This window comes from Haliotis rubra, unplaced genomic scaffold (genome assembly GCF_003918875.1).
Source record: "Haliotis rubra isolate DU_JTF1 unplaced genomic scaffold, ASM391887v1 Scf38, whole genome shotgun sequence".
NCBI classification, from domain to species: Eukaryota; Metazoa; Mollusca; class Gastropoda; order Lepetellida; family Haliotidae; genus Haliotis; species Haliotis rubra.
Window position 1 is genome coordinate 3,335,135 of NW_025767057.1, and position 23,989 is coordinate 3,359,123.

Below are 23,989 nucleotides of genomic sequence, written 5' to 3' on the forward strand. Positions count from 1 at the left end.
TAATTGATGGCATGAGCACAAGGCCAAGGACACAGAAGCCAGGACAGACGGCAAACCTGTCTTTATAGTTGCCTTTCAAAACAAACATGGAATTGTCCAATGGGGTCCATTTGTGGATGCTCTTAGATCATAGTTGTGGAGAAGTCTCTTTTTTTGCCTATATTGACTTGCTACTGACAGCATGGTATTCATCCTGATTACTTGCAGACTGCTGTAATTATCTGAAATATTATTGACCATGACTAAGGCATTATGCAACATCCTCTGAGATAACATGTCTATTCAAATTGATGTTCAGTCCTTTTGGTCTGTCTACCAAATTCGTTTTCATTTAGCCCTGCATATGCTCTAATGTAGAGATATATGTTGTACACATTTAGTACTGTCACATGATTTCATATATAGGTTAAAGGGTGCAGGATCAGATTCCATGTTACTGTCTGGATGTTAATGTTGTCTACACAAAACCTCTAGAGCATATTGTGATTACATTGATGGGCTGGTCGCTCAACTTGATGGATGTGTGTCCTCATGTAGAACATCAACATTACATTTTTCTTGATTTATGGGTTTCATTAAGTATTTGATGTCAGGAAATGTCATTTGGAAGTGACAGCATTATCTGGAGGTTTCTAATGTTAAATGTTGATTAGTTAGATGAGTGTGAGTAACACCCCAGCTAGATCTAAGTTGTCCTGGTAAATATGGATCAATCTGAAATATTATGGTTAGATGTACCCATGTAGCCAAGCCAAATTTTGGACTGTGAATACTGGAAGGTTTTGTGGGCTTTGAATTTTTACAACCTATCAGATTACAGCACAATCTTGTTGATCTTTTTACTACAATAAATGAATCATCCTTTACACTGGTAGTTAACTTGAAGGAGTCGAATGTGCAGATGGTGTTATTCTTTAAGCATTCTGAAGCTCAGGGTTAAACATGAACTACTGCAGAGCTGGAAAGACTGTTTGAAGAAGCCTGAACTTTCTGTGGACCAGATGGATTAGTCTGTATGGTCATGGGCAAAACATAAGGTCTGATCTTGCATCTTTTATTTGGTAGAGAGTGTCCATGCATAATGCCTCTTGCTGTCATTTTACTACTATGTGACCTGGACCACCAAAGGAAGTAAGATCTTTTAAACAATAACAGGGTACTCACTTATGATTGATGGAAAATTTTAATATAGTGGTGAAAGTGTGATGTCAGTGTGCGTAAAGGATATTCCTTTTTTTCGTTGTAGTTGTGTAGTTTACAGCACACTTCAGTAACAGTGGTAGGAAGACATTTCCAGGCTGCTTAGATCCAGTTGACCATACACCAGTCAGACACAAACCATTGATCTGGAAAAGGGTTGGCAGTTAGCCACATGTATAAAGCCTAGTCTGGGAACATATCTTTGATAAACTCAGCTTAGTATGCTTATTAGTTGATGTTAGGACTAAGATCTTGTCCAAAGATGCTGAGAAGCAAGTTCATTGCTGATGGCACTAATGGAAATAAGCTAAACATGTCCACACAGGAAGTATGGATGAATGTTGCAGGTATGATGCCTAGCATTAGATAGGGGTGAATGTGGCATTTGAACCTATGATCAGCAGAGCCTTGCATGACTAAGGGACGCAACTCTATGGATTGCATTGCTTTGTCTGTAACAACCAAATGTTCCAAATGACAAGCTTTGAGATACCAACGCCTTTTTTTGACAACTTATTTCACAGTACAAGCTGTAAAAGAACCTAATAATCTTTTCTTATTCAATTAACAATGAACTGGACTGTTTGTTTCTTAAGAAGCATTTAGAACGTTTCTAACCTTCCCATAAATAGACAATATGCTATTGTGCATTTTCTCTTCTTCAAGGATATAGAAGAATTGTGATATCCAGCATTGTCCATCGTGATGTGGAGTTCAAGTTTCCAATCAAAACATGTAAACTTTACGGACCGTCTCCGTGGTGTAGTGGTTGGAGCGTCCGTCCGGAGACCGGAAGGTCGCGGGTTTGATCCCCGACCGCGTCATGTGAAAAGACGTTAAAATATGGTATTTGTTGGTCCCTGTCTGGCGTTCGGCATTAATAGGTACAACAAGGACTGGTCGGCTCGGAGACAGTATAATGTGTCTGAGTGGGGTATTCATGCTTCACTGCGGCATGGTATCTCACTGGGCTAGAACTATAAAACCAGCTTCAGTCTGGGCTAGTACAAGCAGCCGCACCTACACCTACACACGCATGCACGTCATCATACGAGCAAAATATTCTCAAGTACGTCGTTAAACCCAATTTCACTTCACCTCGCCTGTAAACTTTACAATCAAATGAATCATCCCTGGAACTGGTTATTATTTAATGTGATAAACAGGAAAGTTGGTTAAGGATGGCTTGTTCCAACTGATATCATATCAGCTGCTACATCTGCAGCGTGTTTGATGTATTGACACAAAAGTAAACTGACTTACGATCTAACTCCCAGTTTCACTTATGGAGGTTCAAATTGTTTCAATTTAACCATTTAAGCATCATTTAAAGAAGTAAAAAAAGAAACAATGAGAGAGTAAATATTGCTTTGGACTGCATCTGCGACTCTGCCAATTGTAGTCGGACTCTGATGTCTAAGAACTCTGAAGACCAGGGCCCTGTTTCACAAAGCTCTCGTAACTTTTCTCGTAGCAATCGTACCTCCTACACTGTAGCATAGACTTACGACAGTTGTAGCGCTACAATACCTCTGTCAAACGGGTCCCAGGGCCCTTATTTACAAAACATTCGTAGCCCACAGAATTCTTAACTTTGATAGTAGCCAATGTGTTAAGAATGGGCTTAAGAAGTTCGTAGGGCTACGAACGTTTCGAAAATAGGGGCCCAGGACTTCTGTGTTAAGGAATGGATGTTGTTATCATCTTAGCGCGCTCTGGAACAGGGTTCATAGAATAGTTCACCTTCTTCAGGGTTCTGTCCTACCTAGATTTCAGAAAGCAGAAAGAAATTGTAGCACATCAGGGTTTCATTTCTCAAAGCCATTGTAGCTGTAACTTCCATACTTTAACACAGGCTTATGGTAGTATTTGTGTTAAGATCATTTTGTGCAACAGGATTCAGGCATATTAGGTTTCCTGTCCTTGAAATTTCACACCGTATTTGTGTTTAGGTCATTACACAAGGACTAGGTTTGGTTCAGTATATTTTTATATATCTAAACAATGAGCCTGACTTACAAGGATAAGTTTCACCATATTTGTTACGACTATAATTTGTGTTCAAAACAACCAGGATGTGATGCTTGACGTTCATCACATCCGGGTAAATATTCTGATAAATATAAGTAAGAGTTGACTGGGTCTGGACTGTGAACTGGACTCAGTGGGATTGGCCGCATCTATCGTTGAGACAGGCAGGTGCCATTGATTGACATTGTGTTGAGGGGACTGAACCATAGAGGTCACTGGTGTCATGCCCTTGTGTTGGGCATAAACTAGGACAGTCTACATGGAATACGTAGCTGGTGGGCATTGTGATTCCATGAGCACGATGTCAGTAAAGAAATGTGTTATTTTCAGTGACATGGTTTGATATTCTTGAGATCAATAATCAGCAGCTTGTAGGCAACACTCAAATCATCCTCTTCTAAAGAGCTTATGGCTGAGTGTTTTTGAGCAGAGAGTATCTAGAAAAGGAGTGTGATATGTCTAATATTTATTGATTTATGGTTATTATTATGAAAAAATAATGAGATAAGAATAATAAGATCATATGTGTGTTACCCTGAGGAATAATAAATGACATATTTCTTCAAACAAGCATATATGTTTATAAGTAGTCTAAATCGGTCTAAAAGTCAAAGTCAGTTTGATCAATTATCTCTGTGCAGCCTGTGTACAGGAAAACTTCTAACGTTTGCTAAATTTTAAGTGTTCTATTGCTGTCCAAACCAGACTGAGTTCTGGGCAGGACTGTAGTATTAATGCTAATTCTGCTTCTCTGATTCTCAACATGTTAAAAACACTTTCTACTGCCTGTCAGAAACCCAAGTCTCACAGCTAGTCTTGTATGTTTTTCTAAAGCATGCGGACACAGTCAGAGCTTGCCCTGGAAAATATACTTGTGATACAAATATTCATGAGTTCCAAACATTTCCTGCTTAGCAAAGACCTGATACAAACTCCAACAGCCTTTTCAATTCCCGTGTAAGTTTAGAAGGTAACTAATATTGAGGGGGTTGTGTTGCAGTGAAGTGCTTTTGCAATCTTCTGGCAGCAGTTCGTGTAGCAATGGCTGGCATTCTTTCAACTGTGATTGCAGTTGCTCTGAGGAGCTGACATCAGAGAGAGGCAGGCATATTGATTGGGGCCAGTCTCTGTAGGAAGATACATGTTTGCAGAGTTGTCATCAACACTAGCTATTTACCATCCTTGATACCTGGGTGGCACATCGCAAAGAGAATTGTCTGATGGAGTGGACATCTTTCCTCTAGCCATGAATTATGTCACCAAACAATGTATAGTTTTGGAGTGTGTGTTGTTTATTATGTTCTATCCAACTGGTAGCTGTTCTGGATATTTTGTGCTGCATTCTAACCGTGAGATATGTTTTAGTTTCTGGTTAAGAAAATATCACAGATGTGTTAATAGGCAACTAATGAAATAGTTGCATGTGATTGGCTAGTCTGTCATACAGACCCTGAAGCAAATATATCCAAGAAAGCCCACGCAAGTCTAGAAAATGTGGAAAGTCTCGATTTCCACAGCTTCTGAAAAGAATAAGTCTCAGGGCTCCTTTTCATTATATTTTATTTTTTTTATTATGAGTTTTTTTCTGTAAAATATGTTCATTTCATAGACTAGTTGTTAGTCTAGTGATTAGTTAACCAAACAATTTCATGTGATTCCATGGCATGTGATTGGCTAACCAAACAAGTTGATATTCATATTTTCATAAACCTAATTACAAAAAAGAGTCTCTGTCCACTACGAGATTACTGTTACATGACTGGCAGATAAAAGTTAGCAGGGTTTATGTTGCATAATTATACACAAGCCCTGCAAATGACGTCACTGATTTTGAATCGTAAACAGTAATAAATGTTTAGGGTGTGGAGTAATTATATTGATAACTGATTTATTCATGATAAATAGCTTCAAAATATGTTTTCTTAGATATAAACATGATAAACATAAATGGTAATACATTTTCTTATGGATAAATGGAAACAAACCAGTTGTTTGTTGTAACAGATGTGTATTTAAGAGTGAGATCAGACTAACTCTTGGCCTCTGAACATATACAATTTTGATAGAAACAAACATTCCTTTAAAATTGTAAAGGAGGCCCAGTGGGATGGGAGATTCAGCACCTTAGGAAATCTAGACTTGCTTCATTTAGAATATTAGCATTGCAGGAAGGGCTAAGCAAAATGGGAAATAATGCAGTTCAAGTACTGTGAGACTTGTGAACTATTTGTGTGTGACATTATGACATTATCATGATTACTTGACAGTCTTGTTACAAGTTAGAATTGTCCAAAAGTCATTTCTCCCTTAAAAATGTGTATTTGAGAAAGTAATGATGACTTTTTGCAATGAAGCACAGCATCTTTTTTAGGTCTTTATACTTTTATACTAAGTGTAAGGTAGATTCACGTCATTCATGTAATACACATAAGTTGAAAACAGAAAATGTGTATGGTTTGGTTTCGATTCCCGTAATGGGTACAATGTGCAAGCCCATTTCTGTGATATTGCTAGAATATTGCTAAAAGCAGCGTAAAACACAACTCTCTTTTGTTTGTTCTTTTGTTTTCTGGAATTTTTTGTGCACATGTTGGTTCACTGTTCAGGTGGCTCAATCAATGGAGGGGAAATCAATGGTTGGACCATAAGTAAATGATGTCACATGATTCACATCACCAGAACACCTGAAGCCTTAATAAGTTTTGTTTTAATAGATGACCAAATTCCTTCTTTTTAGTTCTGCAATCTGAACATAGTTACAATTCATAAGCATATGGAAACATGGCAGCAGGAAGGGGAGCACACTTGGTGACCACAGGGATGCCTACTTGGTGACCACAGGGATGCCTACTTGGTGACCACAGGGATGCCTACTTGGTGACCACAGGGATGCCTACTTGGTGACCACAGGGATGCCTACTTGGTGACCATAGGGATGCCTACTTGGTGACCACAGGGATGCCTACTTGGTGATCACAGGGATGCCTACTTGATGACCACAGGGATGCCTACTTGGTGACCACAGGGATGACTTGGTGATCACAGGGATGCCTACTTGGTGATCACAGGGATGCCTACTTGGTGACCATAGGGATGCCTACTTGGTGACCACAGGGATGCCTACTTGGTGACCACAGGGATGCCTACTTGGTGACCACAGGGATGCCTACTTGGTGACCATAGGGATGCCTACTTGGTGACCATAGGGATGCCTACTTGGTGACCATAGGGATGCCTACTTGGTGACCATAGGGATGCCTACTTGGTGACCACAGGGATGCCTACTTGGTGACCACAGGGATGCCTACTTGGTGACCACAGGGATGCCTACTTGGTGACCACAGGGATGCCTACTTGGTGACCACAGGGATGCCTACTTGGTGACCATAGGGATGCCTACTTGGTGACCACAGGGATGCACACTTGGTGACCATAGGGATGCCTACTTGGTGACCATAGGGATGCCTACTTGGTGACCATAGGGATGTCTACTTGGTGACCATAGGGATGCCTACTTGGTGACCATAGGGATGCCTACTTGGCTAAATGTCATGGTCAATTTGACAGATTTCACATAGATGTGATCAGTAGATAATATTATATAAAAGTCCTTTGTCAGGTCATGTGGGTTAGAACAAAATGGGTGACAAAGTCCTATCCCACTACTTTGGGCCCAATTTTGCAAATGGTTTGCAAACCTTATAACTCTATAAGAAAACCCAAACCACACCTTTGAAACCCATTCCAGCCTTTGAATAACACTTCAGCAGAGTCGTCATTGATGGTGAAGGTACTATGCTTGAAACTAGCTCAGGTAATCACAACATGGTTATGTTCAATTGTGCTTCCAAAGGTTTCCAGTAGGAGTGAAACGGTACGCTCTTATCACGGTACGCATTGCAGTACTAGACCTTCGGTTCCGTTTGTGAGATATGATCATAATGCAAGAAATGAACAAGAGCCAAACTTTACATTGTTTAATAACATGGAAAAAACCCGATTCAATTTCCAGACATTTTTGAAAAGGTTTAAATAGGCTAATAAAATGACGGTTCAAAAACAGAAAAATTACTGAATTTTGGGGTTGCATTACAGTATACCGTACTGAAGGCAAAATACCGCAGTATACCGTTTCACCCCTAGTTTCTAGAGGCTGTTCAGTTACCATTGTTTACAGAAACTTAAAGCCCAGGTTATTAACATGGCTTTGGTGAAGTTCTTCACCATGGTTGGTTTGCCTTGGAGTTTGCAGTCAGTTAAGGTCTTTCATTATATGTCAGGTGTTTTCCAACAGACTTTCCGTCAATTAGCAATAATTCAAGTAATGGTTAGCGCATATGATTCTGAATCTCAGGGAGCTTTACAGAGGCTACATCAGACTCTTGAGAATATGATAAGGACTTACTGTTTTGGGACCGAGATAGATTGGGATGTAGACATCCTTTCCTTGTGAGGGAGTCAGTTCAGGAGTCCTATACACAGTTCATGGACCACTGAAACACTTAAAGTAGCATTGGTTTATTGGGAGGTCTGAAATTATTTTGTTGAAGTATGTCATTTCAAGTTGCTTGGGATAATTTGAAAGAGTCATGGATAAATGACAGTTATGACAAAATGTCTCAAGAGAGAAATTACTGTCTGGCTGATTAATCTTTGTGATTATGCCAATCCCAGCTGGACCATTAGGTGCTAGGTACCATAGTCCATGTATTATTGATAGGAAATATAGTGGGGCTGATTGTGAAGAAGAAATACTAGACTGTCATAAAATGAAACAACTTTGTCAGATCAAAAGGATTAGACAGTATGCCCCCAAAAACCAGCAGCTCACTGAGACTCCTAGATATTGTATGAAATTGTTATTCTGATGCAGGGATTGGGATAAAGAACTTTGACAATGGGTCATTTTCAGAATTATTAACCATTTTCTGAATTTAGAATGTATCATTAGTGAACTTCAAATTTTAATGGGCCATTTTGTATTCTAATGTGCAAAATGGCCCTTGCCTTTCCCAATCACTGCTGATGACCGAGTCAACTTTGATGGCTTTTTGCTGACTATGCAAACCCTAGGCTAAACAGTGAAAATATTTCAACGAACATAGATGTTAAGTTCAATCGTTTGTTATCTGTCCAAAAGGTTCAAGTATCCAAGTTAATTTGTGAGTTCCCCCCACTTGTTGTCTGATGAACCTGGCCCTACCGATTTGGTGTGTCATGTTGATGTAGGTGACGCTGTCTGTGCCTGTGAAACAACAACCCTGCTGCTTGAATCCAATCAATCTGGAAGCCTCTGAGAAGGAAGTTTAGTACATGCTGGACAATGACATTATCGAACCAAATCAATTATTGCAGTTCACCTTCCATTCTTGTGCCAAAGCCTGATGGTGAAGTCGGTTTCTAAATCTGACTTGAACCAAATACCAAGAATCAATAACTGAATCGTCAACGAAGTATGTCACCAAGTTCGAACTAATGAAGGTTTTGTACCTTAGTTGGCAAGCAAGTTCTCACAATGAGTATTTATTATTAAACAATGTTTCAAATGTTTCTGCTTCTGTTAATTTGCAGTAATGTGTTAGCAGACCTGTTTGAATTTTACTACATTTGTTAATCGTACGACATTTCTTCATTATCTGCTGGTTTCACATTGAATCTTCTTGTACATTGACTTATATTTTCATGTTTTCAGTTTGAAAGTGAACATGTAACACCAGTATGTTATCTAGTTAAAGATACAATATACACTTCTTTGAAAGATATTTAGAATTATTACTCATCACTGACTGTAAATCCAGAATAGTCTGAATTATAGGTTGTTGGTATATTCAGTGCTACCATTTTCTACCCAGTTACTATAGTGGCTTCCCCCGCCAATATCTTAAGAATCTAAGTGTATTGAAGTGACACATCCTATTCACATTTTCATGCTGCGAGAATATTTTGTGGTGCTTTCATTTTTTACTTCCACACTATTATTATTATTTGTCTCAACCATGGTACCTCAGGTGGACATTTTTGTAACAAGATTTAACCCAAAGCAAAGCTTTAACTCCATTGCAGAAGAGGTTTATGTATATATTTCTTTTTTGCAGGGTTCAGTTGCTGAGGAATGAAGAAGCATTAGAAAATGAATTGCATTCAACAATCAGGTGCAGATGTGGATGTTCCTACCCCAACAAAAGATGAACCAGTGGTGTCCGAAACCTGTAACTTTCACACCATGTTAGGACAAAATTCAAATGATGCAGATCAAACTCCAGAACTACCTACTGGCTCTATGACAGGTTCAGAATCTAGAGATTGTGCTACACCAACAGTGGATGAAAAATATTCAGCTCTGGATTGCCCAACACCTACCCTTGATGAACCAGTTGAACAATATACACCCACTTTAGATAGTAGTGATCTGTCAATATCTGATGTCAAGTGCAAGCTCTTTATTAAGGATGATTGTGAAGTTCAATCTGAGAGTCTACTGTCGAAAGTAGAAGGAAAGGACATTAAAGGTTCTGGAACTTCTCAAGAAACTGTGACTGATGGGGAATCCAGTTCTCAGGGTCAGCATCTGAAGCCAGTAGATGAGGAAAGCAAGGATAAAGAACCTGAAAAGGATGGATCAGGTGGTCAAGGTCTTGAAGCGAAGATGGGAGAAAAGGATACAAAGATACCTAATCTGGCCAAAACCCCTTCAAATGAGAGTACTGTGAGTCATGATAGTAATGAAGACCAGAAACAGATTACTGTCACACACAGTGGAGATGAGTTCACTTGCACTGAATGTGATTTTACTGGACAGGGTCATCACTTTGAGGAGCATCTGATGTGCCACCTTATCCTGAAACCGTATCAGTGCCTACTGCAAAGAAGCTTTTGCTTCAAGAAAAGAAGTTGGAAAACACCTTTCCGCTATGCATAAGGGGAAGAAGCTGAATTGTATGTTGAAGGCCCTTAGTCGAGCAAAGAATCTAATGCTTCAGGCTAAAAAGAACAACTCATGTGTCTTCTGTGCGCTTATTTCTGGTAGCGAGTTGTCTTTAAAGCGAAAACGTTCTGTGGAATCAATCGGATCTGTTGGCACTCTATCCAGAACGTCTTCTGGATCAGATAGCTCTGAGCCTACATTGCCCAAGCTACCATGCAGGCAGACATCTTGTGTGAGTGAAAATGATTCCTTAAAACCAGAGAGATTAGAAAGTAGCTCTAGCAAAGACAAAACCATGCCTGTGGAAGATTTGAAGGATGTCATGGATGGTATCAAAGAAACACAAGAAGATCCTGGTTCCAGAAATAGTCCAATAGGAGACAAGAGTGAAGAACTTGAAGAGAACTCACAACATGATTCTAAAGATGCACCAGAAAATGATAAAATAGAGCATGAGACATTGGAAGAAATCAGTGATAACAGAAAGGAACTAAAAGTCAATAAAGATGATGGCGATGGTTGTACAGACATTTCCTTAAAGAGTGGTAATGTTTCAGAGAATGAAGCCAAAGATGACTCTATGACAAAAGTGGTTACCAAAGATAAGGCACATGCTCCAGACAGTGAGCTATCTGAAATGTCAGATGTTCCAGCAAATATTACACCAGACTGTCCAGGGAAGGAAACAACAAACCTTGGTTCTTGTGAAGAAGAGAACAAGGAAGTGCTAGAAGATGATCCTATGAGCCATGCTCTCATCAACAATGTGAGTCAAGTTCCTGATACTAATCTTTCTGATGACACTATGAAACCAGAATCATTTGTAAGAGATGATTCTTGTAGGATTACCAAAGTTGAAGAGACACAAAGAAAATCAGATAATGATGTTCCAGAGTGTGTTGACAAGGATGAAGTGTTAGATACTTTGGAAGTTAAGAGTATCGTAAACAAGGATTTGGGTGAGGTTGTGTCAGGTTCTTCTGAGGACAATGACAAAAAGGAAGTAACAGATAAGATAGAGGGAAATGTTGTCAATGAAGCATCAGAAGCTGCTGAGGATGATGACATGAAGGAGGCATCATTTCAAGGGGAAGAAAAGGCTGTAACAGCAATGTTAGATGTTGAAGACAATGATAAAGAAATGTTGGCAGATAGTGAGGACAGTGACAAGAAAGGAGTTTCAGTAGGATACAAGATCCATTCAACTGGGAAGGAAGTTTTAGAAAATGGTATGGACAATCATAAAGATGTTTCAGGAGATGGTAAGGACAATTCAATTGACATGGAAGTTTCGGGAGATTTTGAGAACAACATTCAGAAGGAAGTTTCAGGAGATGGGGAGGGTGATTCTATTGAGAGGGATGTGTCAGGAGATTGTCACCCTATAAGTGTTGTCAATGATATTGCAGGACAGGATATAACAGGAGGTGAATCCAAGGACATTGAAATGGAAATTCCTGGGGATGCTTTTCCAAACTCAGCTGCAAACACACAGAGAGGGTCCAGCAGTGATGCTCAAGAAGACAAACATAAGGCTGTGGATAGTGAGACCCATGAGGGCAGAACAAATCTTGATTATGAAGAAAGTCGAGCAGGGATTTCTGATCATGTAGAAGGTGATGGAAGACATGCACAAGAACAATCTAGTTGTCATGATGATGTGGCCTCGGAAAATACAGTCACTGATGAGGTGTGTCATAAAGATCATGATCAAGTTCAGCATTCTGAGTCAAGTAATATTAACTCTGGCGAGAAGGCTGATGATACTAGCAGCAATGATTTAGGAGACATGGGCTTGAAAATTGTTGCATCATTTTCCCTTGATGGAGATGAATTTTGCAAGCCTGCAGAAGGTAAGGACGGCGATGATTCTGAGATGACTACTCCGGAGGCACAATCAGTCGAAACAACAGACACATCTGTTGATGACACAAGTGGATTGGTTATTGATGTATTTAAAGATGGACGGATATCTGTTCACAATACCAAAGAAACCATATCTGAAGAAGCAGATAAGACTGTGTTCAAAACTTCAGAACAAACTGCTGACGTTGATGTTGAATCTGTGACTCCATCAAAACCACAGCAGTCCAAGCTTGGGCAACTCTTGTCTGGAACAGCTGCATTCCCCACTTCTGTTGGCATGTCCTCATCACCACCACCAGCATCAACTCAACCTGCATCCAAAACAACCGAACCAAAACCACCAACAGTACCAGGCATTACTCCAGCTCAGATGAAGCACATGCGTAATCCAAATTTCTATGTGTGTGGATTGAACTGTAATTTCAGTTGCCTCAATTCCGTCGAATTCCGAGACCATCTGTTCATGGGGCATGCTGGAGAGAAAGTCTTCCCTTGTTACTATTGTGGCTGGCTTGCACATACTGAAGAGAGCTTGTTAAGGCACATCACCAACCATGCTCACAATTACAGCAAGATTGCTCCATTGTATCTGTGTGGAATGCAGAGATGTAAATTTGGCACCAACCTTCTTTCAGATTTGCTCAATCATATGCAAATTCTACATCATGATATAACTTTGTACATTTGCAAAGAGTGTAATGAAACATTTTCTGATGTTAAGGAACTTGTGAGTCATTTTGATGAGAACTTTATTCATGTTGTGAACTGCCCACACTGTGCTTGTAAGGGAACGGACAGGAGGATGATCCTGAAGCACATCTCAGAATACCATCCTGGAAAGGCCAAGATGGTGTCTGTTGCTAAACAGATCATTTGCAAAGACAGAAAGGTCAACAACTATAAGCAGGTGAAGGCTCAGTACAAACGTGATTCTGCACTGGTGCAAGAAACAACATCAATACCAGGTGCTGCATCATCAGCAGTTCCTGAGAAAAAGCAAATTAGTAGTACCTCAAGCTCAGCCACTTACACTACCCTCAAACACAATGAAACTACTTCACAGTCTGATGCCACAAAAGTGAAAGTAGAAAATACAGTATGTGACAATGACTACGGGAAGATATCATCCGGTGCCCGTGCTGCTGCTGCTGCTACAAAGACTCCTACTGATGGTTCACCTCCTGAGAAACAGATAAAAGCTCCAAAGTGTAGTCACTGTACATTTGTAGCTCGAGATCAGAAACGACTTGAAAGTCATATGAAGTGTCATGGTCTACCTGTTATCAAAAGACACAGATTTCGATGCCTGTATTGTCCTCAAGGATTTGATAGTTCGCAAAAATTCAGACTGCATATTAATTGTCATCCTGGTTTGATCAAATATTGGATGTATTGTTGTAAAAGGTGTGATTTTGACACTAATCAACGTTACGTGATGTTGAGACACATTCGTACCAGAGATGAACTTCATTTTAATGAAGGAAATGAGGAGGATATGTTTTCTGTTGTGGAAAGGATTGTGGAGAGCAGAGTTCTTGAATGTGAGCACTGCAACTATCAGACCAGACACAAGCTTCATCTGCAGATTCACTACCAGAGAGAACATAAGGTTGTTAAAGCAGCAGCGCAGTCTTCAACGGATGCAGACAAACATTCGCTTGCAAAGCAAGTGGCTTGGGTTTCTCCTCCCAAACACGGTTCCTCATCAAGTGACACCTGTCAGGAAAATATGTCAAAGAAGTTTAAGTGTCCTTTTTGCAGATATCTTGTCCCGAAAGCAGCAGATTTGAAATCTCATGTTAAAAAACATGCTAATCTTGGAAAAATCACACTGGATTTCTTGAGGTGTAGGTACTGCAGTCTCTCCTCAACCGCAAGAGAAATTGTCTATGCTCACATCAGGGACAAACATAGAGGGAAACCAATGGTTCTTGTGCGAAAGATAGTGACCATTGATTGTAGTGGCACGGACAATTCTTTCTCGGAGACGTCAGTTACTGAAGCTCCTGTTGCAGTGACATCCTCAAGCGGTCATGGCATTGATAAGTTTCAGTGTGAAACTTGTTCATTTGCCACAAACAATAGAGGACAGTTTGAAGTTCATGTTCAACTTCACAACACCACAAAAGGAGGAATACTTGGCATGTCTATGAATGCGGACTCTGATGATGATGTTGATGAGGAGGATATGGAAACTGGTGTTGATCATCCACAACCTGAAGATGACGACACATCGATCAGACCTGCACCTGAGGTGACACCAAGTCCTGTTGACGTGATTGAACAGGTGTATGTCATTCCAGAAGCTGTGGCTGGTGACCAGCTCAGTTCACCAGCAAGATGCTGCAATTGCTACTATGCTTCTGGGTACCGATCAGCTTTTATTGACCATATGAAGACAAACCATCCTAGTGTTATGTTGGTTATAAGAAACAAGGGTACAGCAGTCGAACAGATTTGTCCAAGTGGAAAAATGTTCTTTGGTTTACCATCCACTCTCAATAATGAAGTGCTTCTTGTGCCCGACAGACAAGTCTTCACTCAAGCTGTTAAATGTCCTAAATGCCCATACTTTACAACCTACTTCAGACGGAATCTGGTTCTTCACCTCACAAAAGATCATCCAGAGATTACAGCAATGGGAAAATGTACATGGCCAGGTTGGCAAACTGGTTCTGGTGAAGCTGCACATGCTGTGTCGATGAAACAAGAACATGCAACAATGAAAAAACTAAAGAGACCAATTTCACCTCAAGAGAGAGATGAAAGTTGCATCATTGGCTCTGGTGATTTAGATGAACAGATTGCATGTCTTTACAAGAACTTTGGAGACAGACAGCAGTGCCTCATTTGTAATTCTGTGAAACCAAAGAAGTTCTTTATGCATATTCATCTTCTGCGTCATCTGAATATCTTTCTTGTAAAGTGCCCATACTGTTCCCACCAGGGTCTGCAAAAGTACAAGATCGGCCGTCATATTAGAACCAACCATCCAGATCACCAGAATTGTGTGGAGGAAGTGCAGAATGATATACCAAAGAAAGTTGCAGAGTTCTTGGCACATCAGAAGAAAGTTGTTGCTGCTGCAACAACAAGTCCTCCACCTTCTGGGGACAATGTGACCTTTATGGACAACAAACATCTTTCTGTCCACTCTGGCAGTCCAGGGAAGGACATTCATGGTGCGAACAAGATGTCTGGTCCTCTAGGCACCTCATACTTGGATGAGAAACTTCTATGTCTATACACATGCAGTGAAGGAAAAAATAAATGCAATTTGTGCAGTGTTGAATTTTCAAGAAAATATGCCATTCATCGGCATATAGTTGTGAACCACCTGAAGGTATCCCTCCTCAAGTGTGGACATTGTAACTTTGAAGGGGTTGAGAAACATGTCGTCATTGACCACATCCTCGAGCAGCATAAGAACCAACCCATCAAGTTTGAGCCACTGAACATCAATATGGAGGGAAAGGTACAAGAATTTCTCAACACATACAATGTTGTTAAGTCAGAACCAGGGTCAGTAGATGTAAAGCCCCTCTTTTCTCCCTCACCTGTAAAATCCTTTGGTCCACAGGCATATTGCCTTGGTAAAGACAAACTCCACAACAAGCTGATGCCTCTGTTTTCCAAGAAGAATGACAGTTACAAGTGTAACCTTTGCAAATGGAAGTTCCCAAGAAAGTATGCTATCCATCGTCACATACTTATGAAGCATTTAAAGATTGGACTATATGGGTGCACTCACTGCCATGTTCAGGGAGCAGAGAAGTACATTGTGGTCTCTCACATGAAAGAAGCTCATCCAAAAGTGGCACCTCAAGCAAGAATCCTAGAAGTTGACATGGATCACAGAATACAAGAGGTTTTGCGTGAGGTGGCCAGTGGAACTGGATCACATACCTCAGGAAGGAAGCCGCCCACATACTATGATGAAGATATTCCAGATCCTGTCATGACTCCAACTAAGTCTATGACAGAATACCAAGATGATGAAGAAGACAAAAAACCAACGGAGGCTGATAAGAAGCAGATGGTGGTTGCAATGTTTGGAAAGAAGAGGAAGTCTTTAGAACCTGCTGAACCATCTCAACTTGACTCAGCAATTACACCAAAGAAGCTGAAGACAACTTCCGCATGGTCGATGTTACCACTGAGATTAAGGTTGTATGCATAGAGGAGGGAAGTTTCAAGAAGTATGTTTGTGAAAAGTGCAGATTTACATCTTTACACAGATCCAATGTTTATCGACATGTTTTGAGGATTCATGAGAGATATAGAGAACTGCAATGTGAATATTGTGGATACAAAAGTTACAGTAAGGTCCTACTGAATCAACATATAGAAGTTGAGCATGGAGGAAAATCTCTGCTCAGAGACACTAAGGACACACCAACCAGTGTGAAGGAAGAACCCAAAGAACCAAAGCCAGATCCCCATTCGTCCTCCAGTCCAGGTCAGACTGTCAAGCATTATGCCTGTGCATATTGTAACTTTGAAACAAACACTGCAGAAAATATTATAAAACATACTCGAGAAAACCATGCTCCTGGAAGTGGAGAAACTTTTAACTCGGCTGCAGGTGATAAGTCAACTGCCAGCTCAGACCCAGATGTCACTGTGTCAACACATGAACATGTGATAAAAAAGTCCTCTGTTAAAAGAGGAACATTTACTGAATCCCAGATGTTGTACTGTGGATATTGTACCTTCAAGGCACCTGGAATTCAAGCACTGAAGGACCACCATAAAGCCATGCATCACTCCAGCAAACTCTGCATCATTTCTCCCCAGCCATGGAGGTACATCTGTAGAATCTGTGGCCTCAAAAACAATGCTGGCAGCAAGATGAGGTGTCACCTCAATCGCCATCTTGAATATAGGCCATACACTTGCAGTTCTTGTAGCCAGCCTTATGCTTCCACTGATGAACTTCGCAAACATGTACGCAGCCTGCAACATTCAGACAACTTTCAGTATAGAAAACATGAGAAAAAGGAGCAGAAGATTAACCGATTCTTGGAGGAGTCCAGAAAAAATGCTCTTCTTGTAAATCTTGGTGCTCCTCCAGATAGTGACTCAGTGGCTGTTCCTACAAAACCTGTCAGTTCTGAAAAGTTAAAAGAAGGTAAACCGTCAACTGAATTCAAGTTCAAAGGTATAAAGAGATCAATGAAGATGCCCATGTCACCGGCAAAGTCCTTGAAGAAGAAGTACATGAAAACAGGCCTTGATCGAGACAGCAAGGCTGTGACCAAAGACATAGCCTGCTATTGGTGTGACATCCCACACACAGTGTGTGTGGATCAAATGCGTCAACACCACACTAAAGCACATCAAGACAAGGACTTCCTCTGGGTGGACACTCGTCAAGGTAACATCTGTACCATTGATGGGGAGATAGTGGAAAGCGGAAACCTGGCTGAAATCCCCAAGATTTATGACTTGTATGCCTCCAAAAAACTCAATACTGGAAAGACCAAGTTCTACTGCAACAAGTGTTCGTTCTCAGCCTGGTATCTCCCAGCCATGGTGAGTCACTGCCGATGTCATCTGCCCAAGAAGTACCTCTGTGCCTACTGCCATCTCCGCTACAGTAACAAGTGAGTAGCGTCAACATCCTTTACATTACGTTACTCCTTTTCAGAAAGCTTGGCTGAACTGGACCATGCGCTATTTAGATTTAGATGTACTTATTTCAGATTCAGTAAATGTTCATTATCTTTTTAGTTTATTGAAAGTTCTGTTGTTTTGTTTAATTGATCTGTTTAATTTCAGTGGTTTATAAATCCAAAAGCTTACCAAATAATTATGGGGTTTAGGTTTGTTGATATAAAGAAAATGTGAAACAGTGTGAACGAAATCTAGTCTGCCATCTTGACAGGAATCAGAAAATATGTGACGTATTTTCATATCATTTCAATATGAATGGATAACATGAAGTTCATTTGCCACCTGAATTTCAAATGGTTTTAAATAATAAAAATATATGTGATGGTATAACAGGCCTGTTTAAGAACCTGTAATCTTTACAAATGTTTGTGGACTAAAGTTTATTGTGTCATCACTGACTGGATATGGTGTTGTGCAGGGAATACCTGGAGAAGCACCAGCGCACTTTCCATCCTGGCCAGGAGATCTGGATGCTTCACATGCTGGAAAAGAATGCTGGCCACAGACCACCTCAAGCCACATCAACGCAACCCTCTGCCTCGGTTGCCTCCACCATATCTGTGAAGCAAGAGTTGCTGGATGAGGCATTATCAGCTGCAGCTGTTGATGGTTGGTTTCCTATTCTTAAACGTTTTGCTCTGCTGCTTCAGTTGTCCCACATTAGAGCTGTATGGTCAACGCTTACTTGAAGTCGGTACAGCAAATTGTTTTGATCTTGCTACATTATTACATTTATCATGTTTTTGGTTGTCTCATGTTCATGGGTATTTTTCAAGCTAACGCAATCATTTGAAAAATGTGAATTTTGAGTTGTAATTTGGTCATATCTGCTGAACACTTGGACACCATCCCCTTAACCACTAACAGGGTGGTTGGGTATTCAAGTGATAAAAGCATTCACTCTTCACCCTGAAGAACCAGGTTCGATTCCCCACATGGGTACAATGTGTGAAGCTCATTTCTGGTGTCCCCTGCTGTGATATTGCTGGAACAGCAGCATGAAACCATACTCACTCACTCACTTAACTACTAACCTCCTCTGGTGCTCCCAAAGCAGTCATAGTTTGCATTATTAGTGTCCTCAATTTCGCCTTCTAGATGGAAAGACTAATATCAGAGAAAGGAACAGGGTTTGTGATGTAAGTTTTAGCAGTGAAAGCAATCAGTCACATTTTCATGGTGGGCAGAATTCAGACAACTCATATCTCCTATTTTGTCATGTCTGCTTTGCTTAGAACCACTCACAACCATCTTACAAATTTTCAGTCCATGACCATGAACATTTGACTGTTCTGCTATCAATCAGGTGGCACATTAATAGAGTTTTCTATACAGAGTTGCTTCCCTTGGGCACTCCAGAAACTTATGATCAGGCCTTTCTAGTTTCAAATCTGGTTTGGTCTGGTTATGTTTCTCGGTTTTTCATCACCACACTTATTCTCGCAAGTTTCACCAAAGTGGTCTCAGACCAACATCACTTTGGGCTTCCCTCCAACATAAGCTGAGATGCCATTACATCACTAAAACACTGTTCAAATTGGTGTTACGCCCAACTCGCCCACGTACTCTTGTTGTTACTAATTACTGTTTTGCCTGTTTCTCTTAAACTAACTTGTCACTAATACAGTTAAGGTTAATCAGTATCACATAAAACTAACATCTTAATCATGCTTGAGTGTTTGTTTAATTTAAACAAGGCTTCATCCCAACTTCTGTCATATTTCATGCTCATGGTAAAACCTTCATACAGTCCATATGGGCACAATGTGAGAAGCCCATTTGTGGTGTCCCCGCCGTGATATTGCTGGAATATTGCTAAAAAAGGCGTAAAACCAGACTCACTCATACACAGTCTGTATTAGTTCAAATCCAGAGATATTTCAGTTCCCCGCCGTGATGTTGCTGGAATACTGGCCATTGTTTGAACTTTCTCATGGTCAACAGTTTTGTGTGGTCTTCAGTAAGAAGGAAATTTCTCGCGATACTAGACTTCATGACGGGAATTCTTCTCATATGTCTTTTAACAGAACTGTATATTTGTTTCTACTTTAATTTGAGTCATTTTGAATTATCATGATACAGCATTTGCATATACAGCCTTTGTAATGATCCATCCTTGCCATAATTCCTGTATTTTGGCTGTAATCACGATTGAAGAAGTCTTCACTCTTAACTTTCCTTAATCTGAGGTGCAAGTTTAGCATCTGGCTTCTAGGAGACAAGCTTGTTTAGGCTATGGTGTTGGAATTTTCAGCGAAAAATATGATATTGAATTAAAAATTTGAAGAATGAATGTCTAGGTTACCTAGGGCTATATTCTTACCAGTAATGCAAGACATAAAGTAACACAAAATGTTTAAAATCCCCAAAGCGCGCACTTAATGTCCAGCCCTGTCTGTGCAAATCAGTTGTTGAAGGACTCTTGTGACATTTAAATATATGGAATGGCTTCCATTTTTGCATGTTCAGCTAATGCCACTCATTCTTGGACCGCTGATATTGAAATCCATGTGTGGTGTGGTGTAAGGGAGACAACTCCTGTTTGCCTTATTTCTAAGATCATGCATGTATGGTTTTAATTATGTGGGGGCCTGTTACCATTTATGTTATTGTTTCATTCCATGCATGCTTGGTCACAATATTAACTGACCATCTTTTTGGGCTGTTCAAGCAAGTTGAGAGTGAGCAAAGAAATATTTACTTGACAATCAAATCACATAGATTCAGCATCTGAAACAACGTTTAAACATTGATAAAGCAAACTTATCGCAAAGCCATCTGAAATTACATACTTTCCAGCAATGACTATAATAATAATAGTTACAATATGTACTTTCTGTAAGAGACTAAGTTAGAAAAGAAAGAAAAGTAGGCTTGAGAATAAAGGATTTAAGAAAAATGATGAAATTTGTGTTTAATGATATGATGCTGCCTTTCACTGTCAAATGTGTGGCAGAGTGATTTGTTTTCATTTTAGTAGAAATATTTTAAGTACTTATGCTGAAATGTGTTAGGTCGTTAAGAACAAAAACCTTGCCATTTGGCTTGGCATTACTTTCATATGTCTACGGAACGGAACCAGTGCAGTTACTTCCATTGCAAGTCAGGTTATTTGTATTTCTCATTCATAACTTCAACAGTGTTTTATCATGCTTGTTGCTTTATTTACAGAGAGACGAATAAGTCAGTCAGTGACGTACTGTTGCAACTTCTGCTCCTATCGAAATGAGAGCTTATACCAATATAGGCTCCACCTGCCGTTACATGGAACTTTCAAACATCTCAAAACAGACCTGTTGAATGACTCGCCTCTTAAATGTGGTTTCTGTCCCTTTGTTGCTACTGACCAATCAGACTTCAGCTTTCACATTACGACTCACTTTGAAAACCGCTCTTTTAAGTGTGCTCATTGTGACTATAGTGCATATACACGTGCTCACGTGAAGTTCCATTCAGCCAATCAACATCCAGACATGGAACAAACTGTACTTGACCTTTCATCTTGTTCTAGCTACGTTGAGTATCTAAAAGCAGAGAAAACAAACCTGCCCAAACTGGTTGATTTGGATCCACAAGTTGTGGTCAAGGATATTACAACTATGACCCAACATGACTTGGAAGAGATGATGACAAGAGAACATAAAAGTGTCTGCTATGAGGATGTGGATGTGGATGTGGATGTGGATGTTGTGGGAATAGAAGTTGTTGTGGACAAGACAGCATCAGAGAGAAAAGAAGATAGGAATGTTGTCAATGTTGTAGGGGAGGCTGGAGCGCATCCTGCAGATCACACTGAACATCATCCTGAAGATCATCCTGCAGACGAAAGTAGTCAAGCTATTCCAGTGGAGGATGAAAAAGCCATTACCTCTGTGTCTGATGACTGTGATCCTCAAGCAGTGGTGTCTTCAAGCATAGGAGAATTGGAAGAGACTCCAGATTTTGATCTTGCTGAAGTATCAGCATTTGTAGAAGATGCTGTTGTCCCCAATGTTGAAATGAGACAGGATAAAGACAGCAAGGAAGGCCATGAAGTCGTCGAAGCAGACAGTAAACCAAGCAGTGGCAATGGATCTATGCAGGACAATTCCAAATATTTGGACAGTTCGTTTGATGATAAAGAGAATGGCAGTGCCTCTGCTGACGAAATTGATGGGGAGTTTCCTGAGTCAGGTTGCCAAAATGAGGTTGTTCTTCCTAAGGTGAAAGAACCAGAGGAGAGACAAAGGAAAGATGATTCAGGCAATGTCTTTGACACTCTGCATAGCTGGCTCTCAATGAAGTGATTTCTCGTTCCTCATATGTGGAAATTTGACCATTTGTATTTGTGAAAGTAAAGGAATGATGCAACTCAAGGGGAAGTAATGAAAGTTGGTCTCCCTTTATAGAATCACTTCTCATATTTTCAATGCTATTTTGTTATCCCTGTTACATTATTTGTTCAGATATTTGCATTGGAAATGTAAACTTGATGTTACAATAAGAGTGATCAGAGTTTTTCCAGCAGATGATTGGTCAGTTGATTTGCTCTCAGGACCTTGTTATGATGATGTTGAGAATAAACCCCTCAAAATTCGGGCTTGAATGTTGTGTCACAAAACCAAACAAATTGCACTGCCAGATGTTTGTATATTTGATTGTTTAGAGTGTTGTAGCCATTGTTGTGTCTGATAATCTCATAATAATGGATTTGTATTGCACCTAGTTTCCACCATACAGTGCTCTAAACAGTTACATAGAGTAAGCTCTTTCTTATGGTTTTTGTTACCTGTAATCAAATTTGATGTACCATATTTCCTCTGTAACCATAACAAGCCTGGGTGTCAAGAGAGGAAATATAGTGGATTGATGTTTCCAGGTTCAGTTTCTGTTTGTATGACTAAATATGTTACATATCAGGGTACGAAATTACTTTTATTGAATTTCCATCCCTTTACTGTTACTTTCTTGTGTATATTTATGACTAAACCAAAATAAATGAAACCAAATATTTTTGAATAAACGTTATGAGAGCTATGATCTGTTTTGTTTTGTTGTCAGCTTTCATAAGGTTACAGACGACTGCCAAGAATAATCAACTTACGAAGAAAGTAATTTTTACATACACACAAAAAGCTACCACATGAGTTCTGTGATTACACACTTTCAGATCACTTGACTTGAATTTAACACTGAGGAGCTAGTGCACAAACACAACCACTGATACCTGTGGATGTTGACAATGGAATTTTAAACAAGAAGACAAAGTCATCAATATCCCCCGCAATGGCAAAATACTCTTCATGATCATGTCTACGAGTTATGATTATGTCAAATATTTAGGTGTGTATATAGAAAAGTGGAAGGAGAGTATTGAAAAGTTTTTAAAGTTCTGCTCCAGAAAGGAGCACTATCACCAATTTCAGTCTAAGTCAAACTTGTTGCCATGGAAATGCCAAAAATATTTTATTCAGAAATCCAAACTACCAAAAGGCACCAGTACACCACCAGATCCATGTATGTGCCAAGTTTGGTGAAGAAATATTGAACGGTTTTAGAGTTCTGCTCTGGAAAAGAGCACAACCACTAATTTCAGTCAAAGTCGAACTTGTTGCCATGGAGACGCCAAAAATATTTAATTCAGAATTCCAAATAACCAAAAGGCACCAGTACACCACCAGATCTATGTATGTGCCAAGTTTGGTGAAGAAATATTGAACGGTTTTAGAGATCTGCTCCGGAAAAGACATGTGCACGGAAGGCCGGACGGATGCACACACACACGGATGGAGTCCAATTTAATACCCCCCGCAAAACATGTTGCGGGGGATAAATAGGTGTTACATTATGTATTAAGGTATGTATGGAAGGCAACTCTTGTAGGCTTAAGAATGAACCTTACTACACCAAGAGTTATCTACCCTGGTGTAGCAGACAGCTTCCTTTGTTGACAAAGAAATTTGGTTCAAGATGATGTTGAAAGGGTATGACTAATGCGAAAGAGTTAGCTGGTAGACATGACATTCCTCTGTCTACAGTATACAGAACTTTGAAGAATGTGGGATTGAGCACAAGGCGGGCAGGGAGGACAAGGAAGTTCAGTACTGCGGATGGCCGGCGACTTGGTCAGATTGTGAATAGGGGAAAATTGAAAAGCGTTGAGAATATCAGAAATGAGATGATTAATAGAGGTATGTAATTAGACAAGAATTACAAAGACTAACTGGGTGGAATTCCAACACCATTCATGAAAGATGCACAAAAAGAAACATGTTTAAACTGGTTCACGAAAATCAATATTGGGATACTGTT

The 23,989-nt window shown here is 40.0% G+C and overlaps 1 protein-coding gene across 1 annotated transcript; it reads left to right on the forward strand.

The window, feature by feature from the left end:
- The first annotated feature begins 9,361 nt into the window (after positions 1 to 9,361).
- LOC124286259 lies at positions 9,362 to 22,714 on the forward strand. Its single transcript, XM_046722605.1, is given in 5 exon segments — positions 9,362 to 10,086; positions 10,088 to 16,160; positions 16,163 to 17,628; positions 18,117 to 18,307; positions 20,870 to 22,714. Coding segments are annotated over 5 exon segments (9,570 nt in total). The 3' UTR covers positions 21,985 to 22,714.
- Positions 22,715 to 23,989: the final 1,275 nt, after the last annotated feature.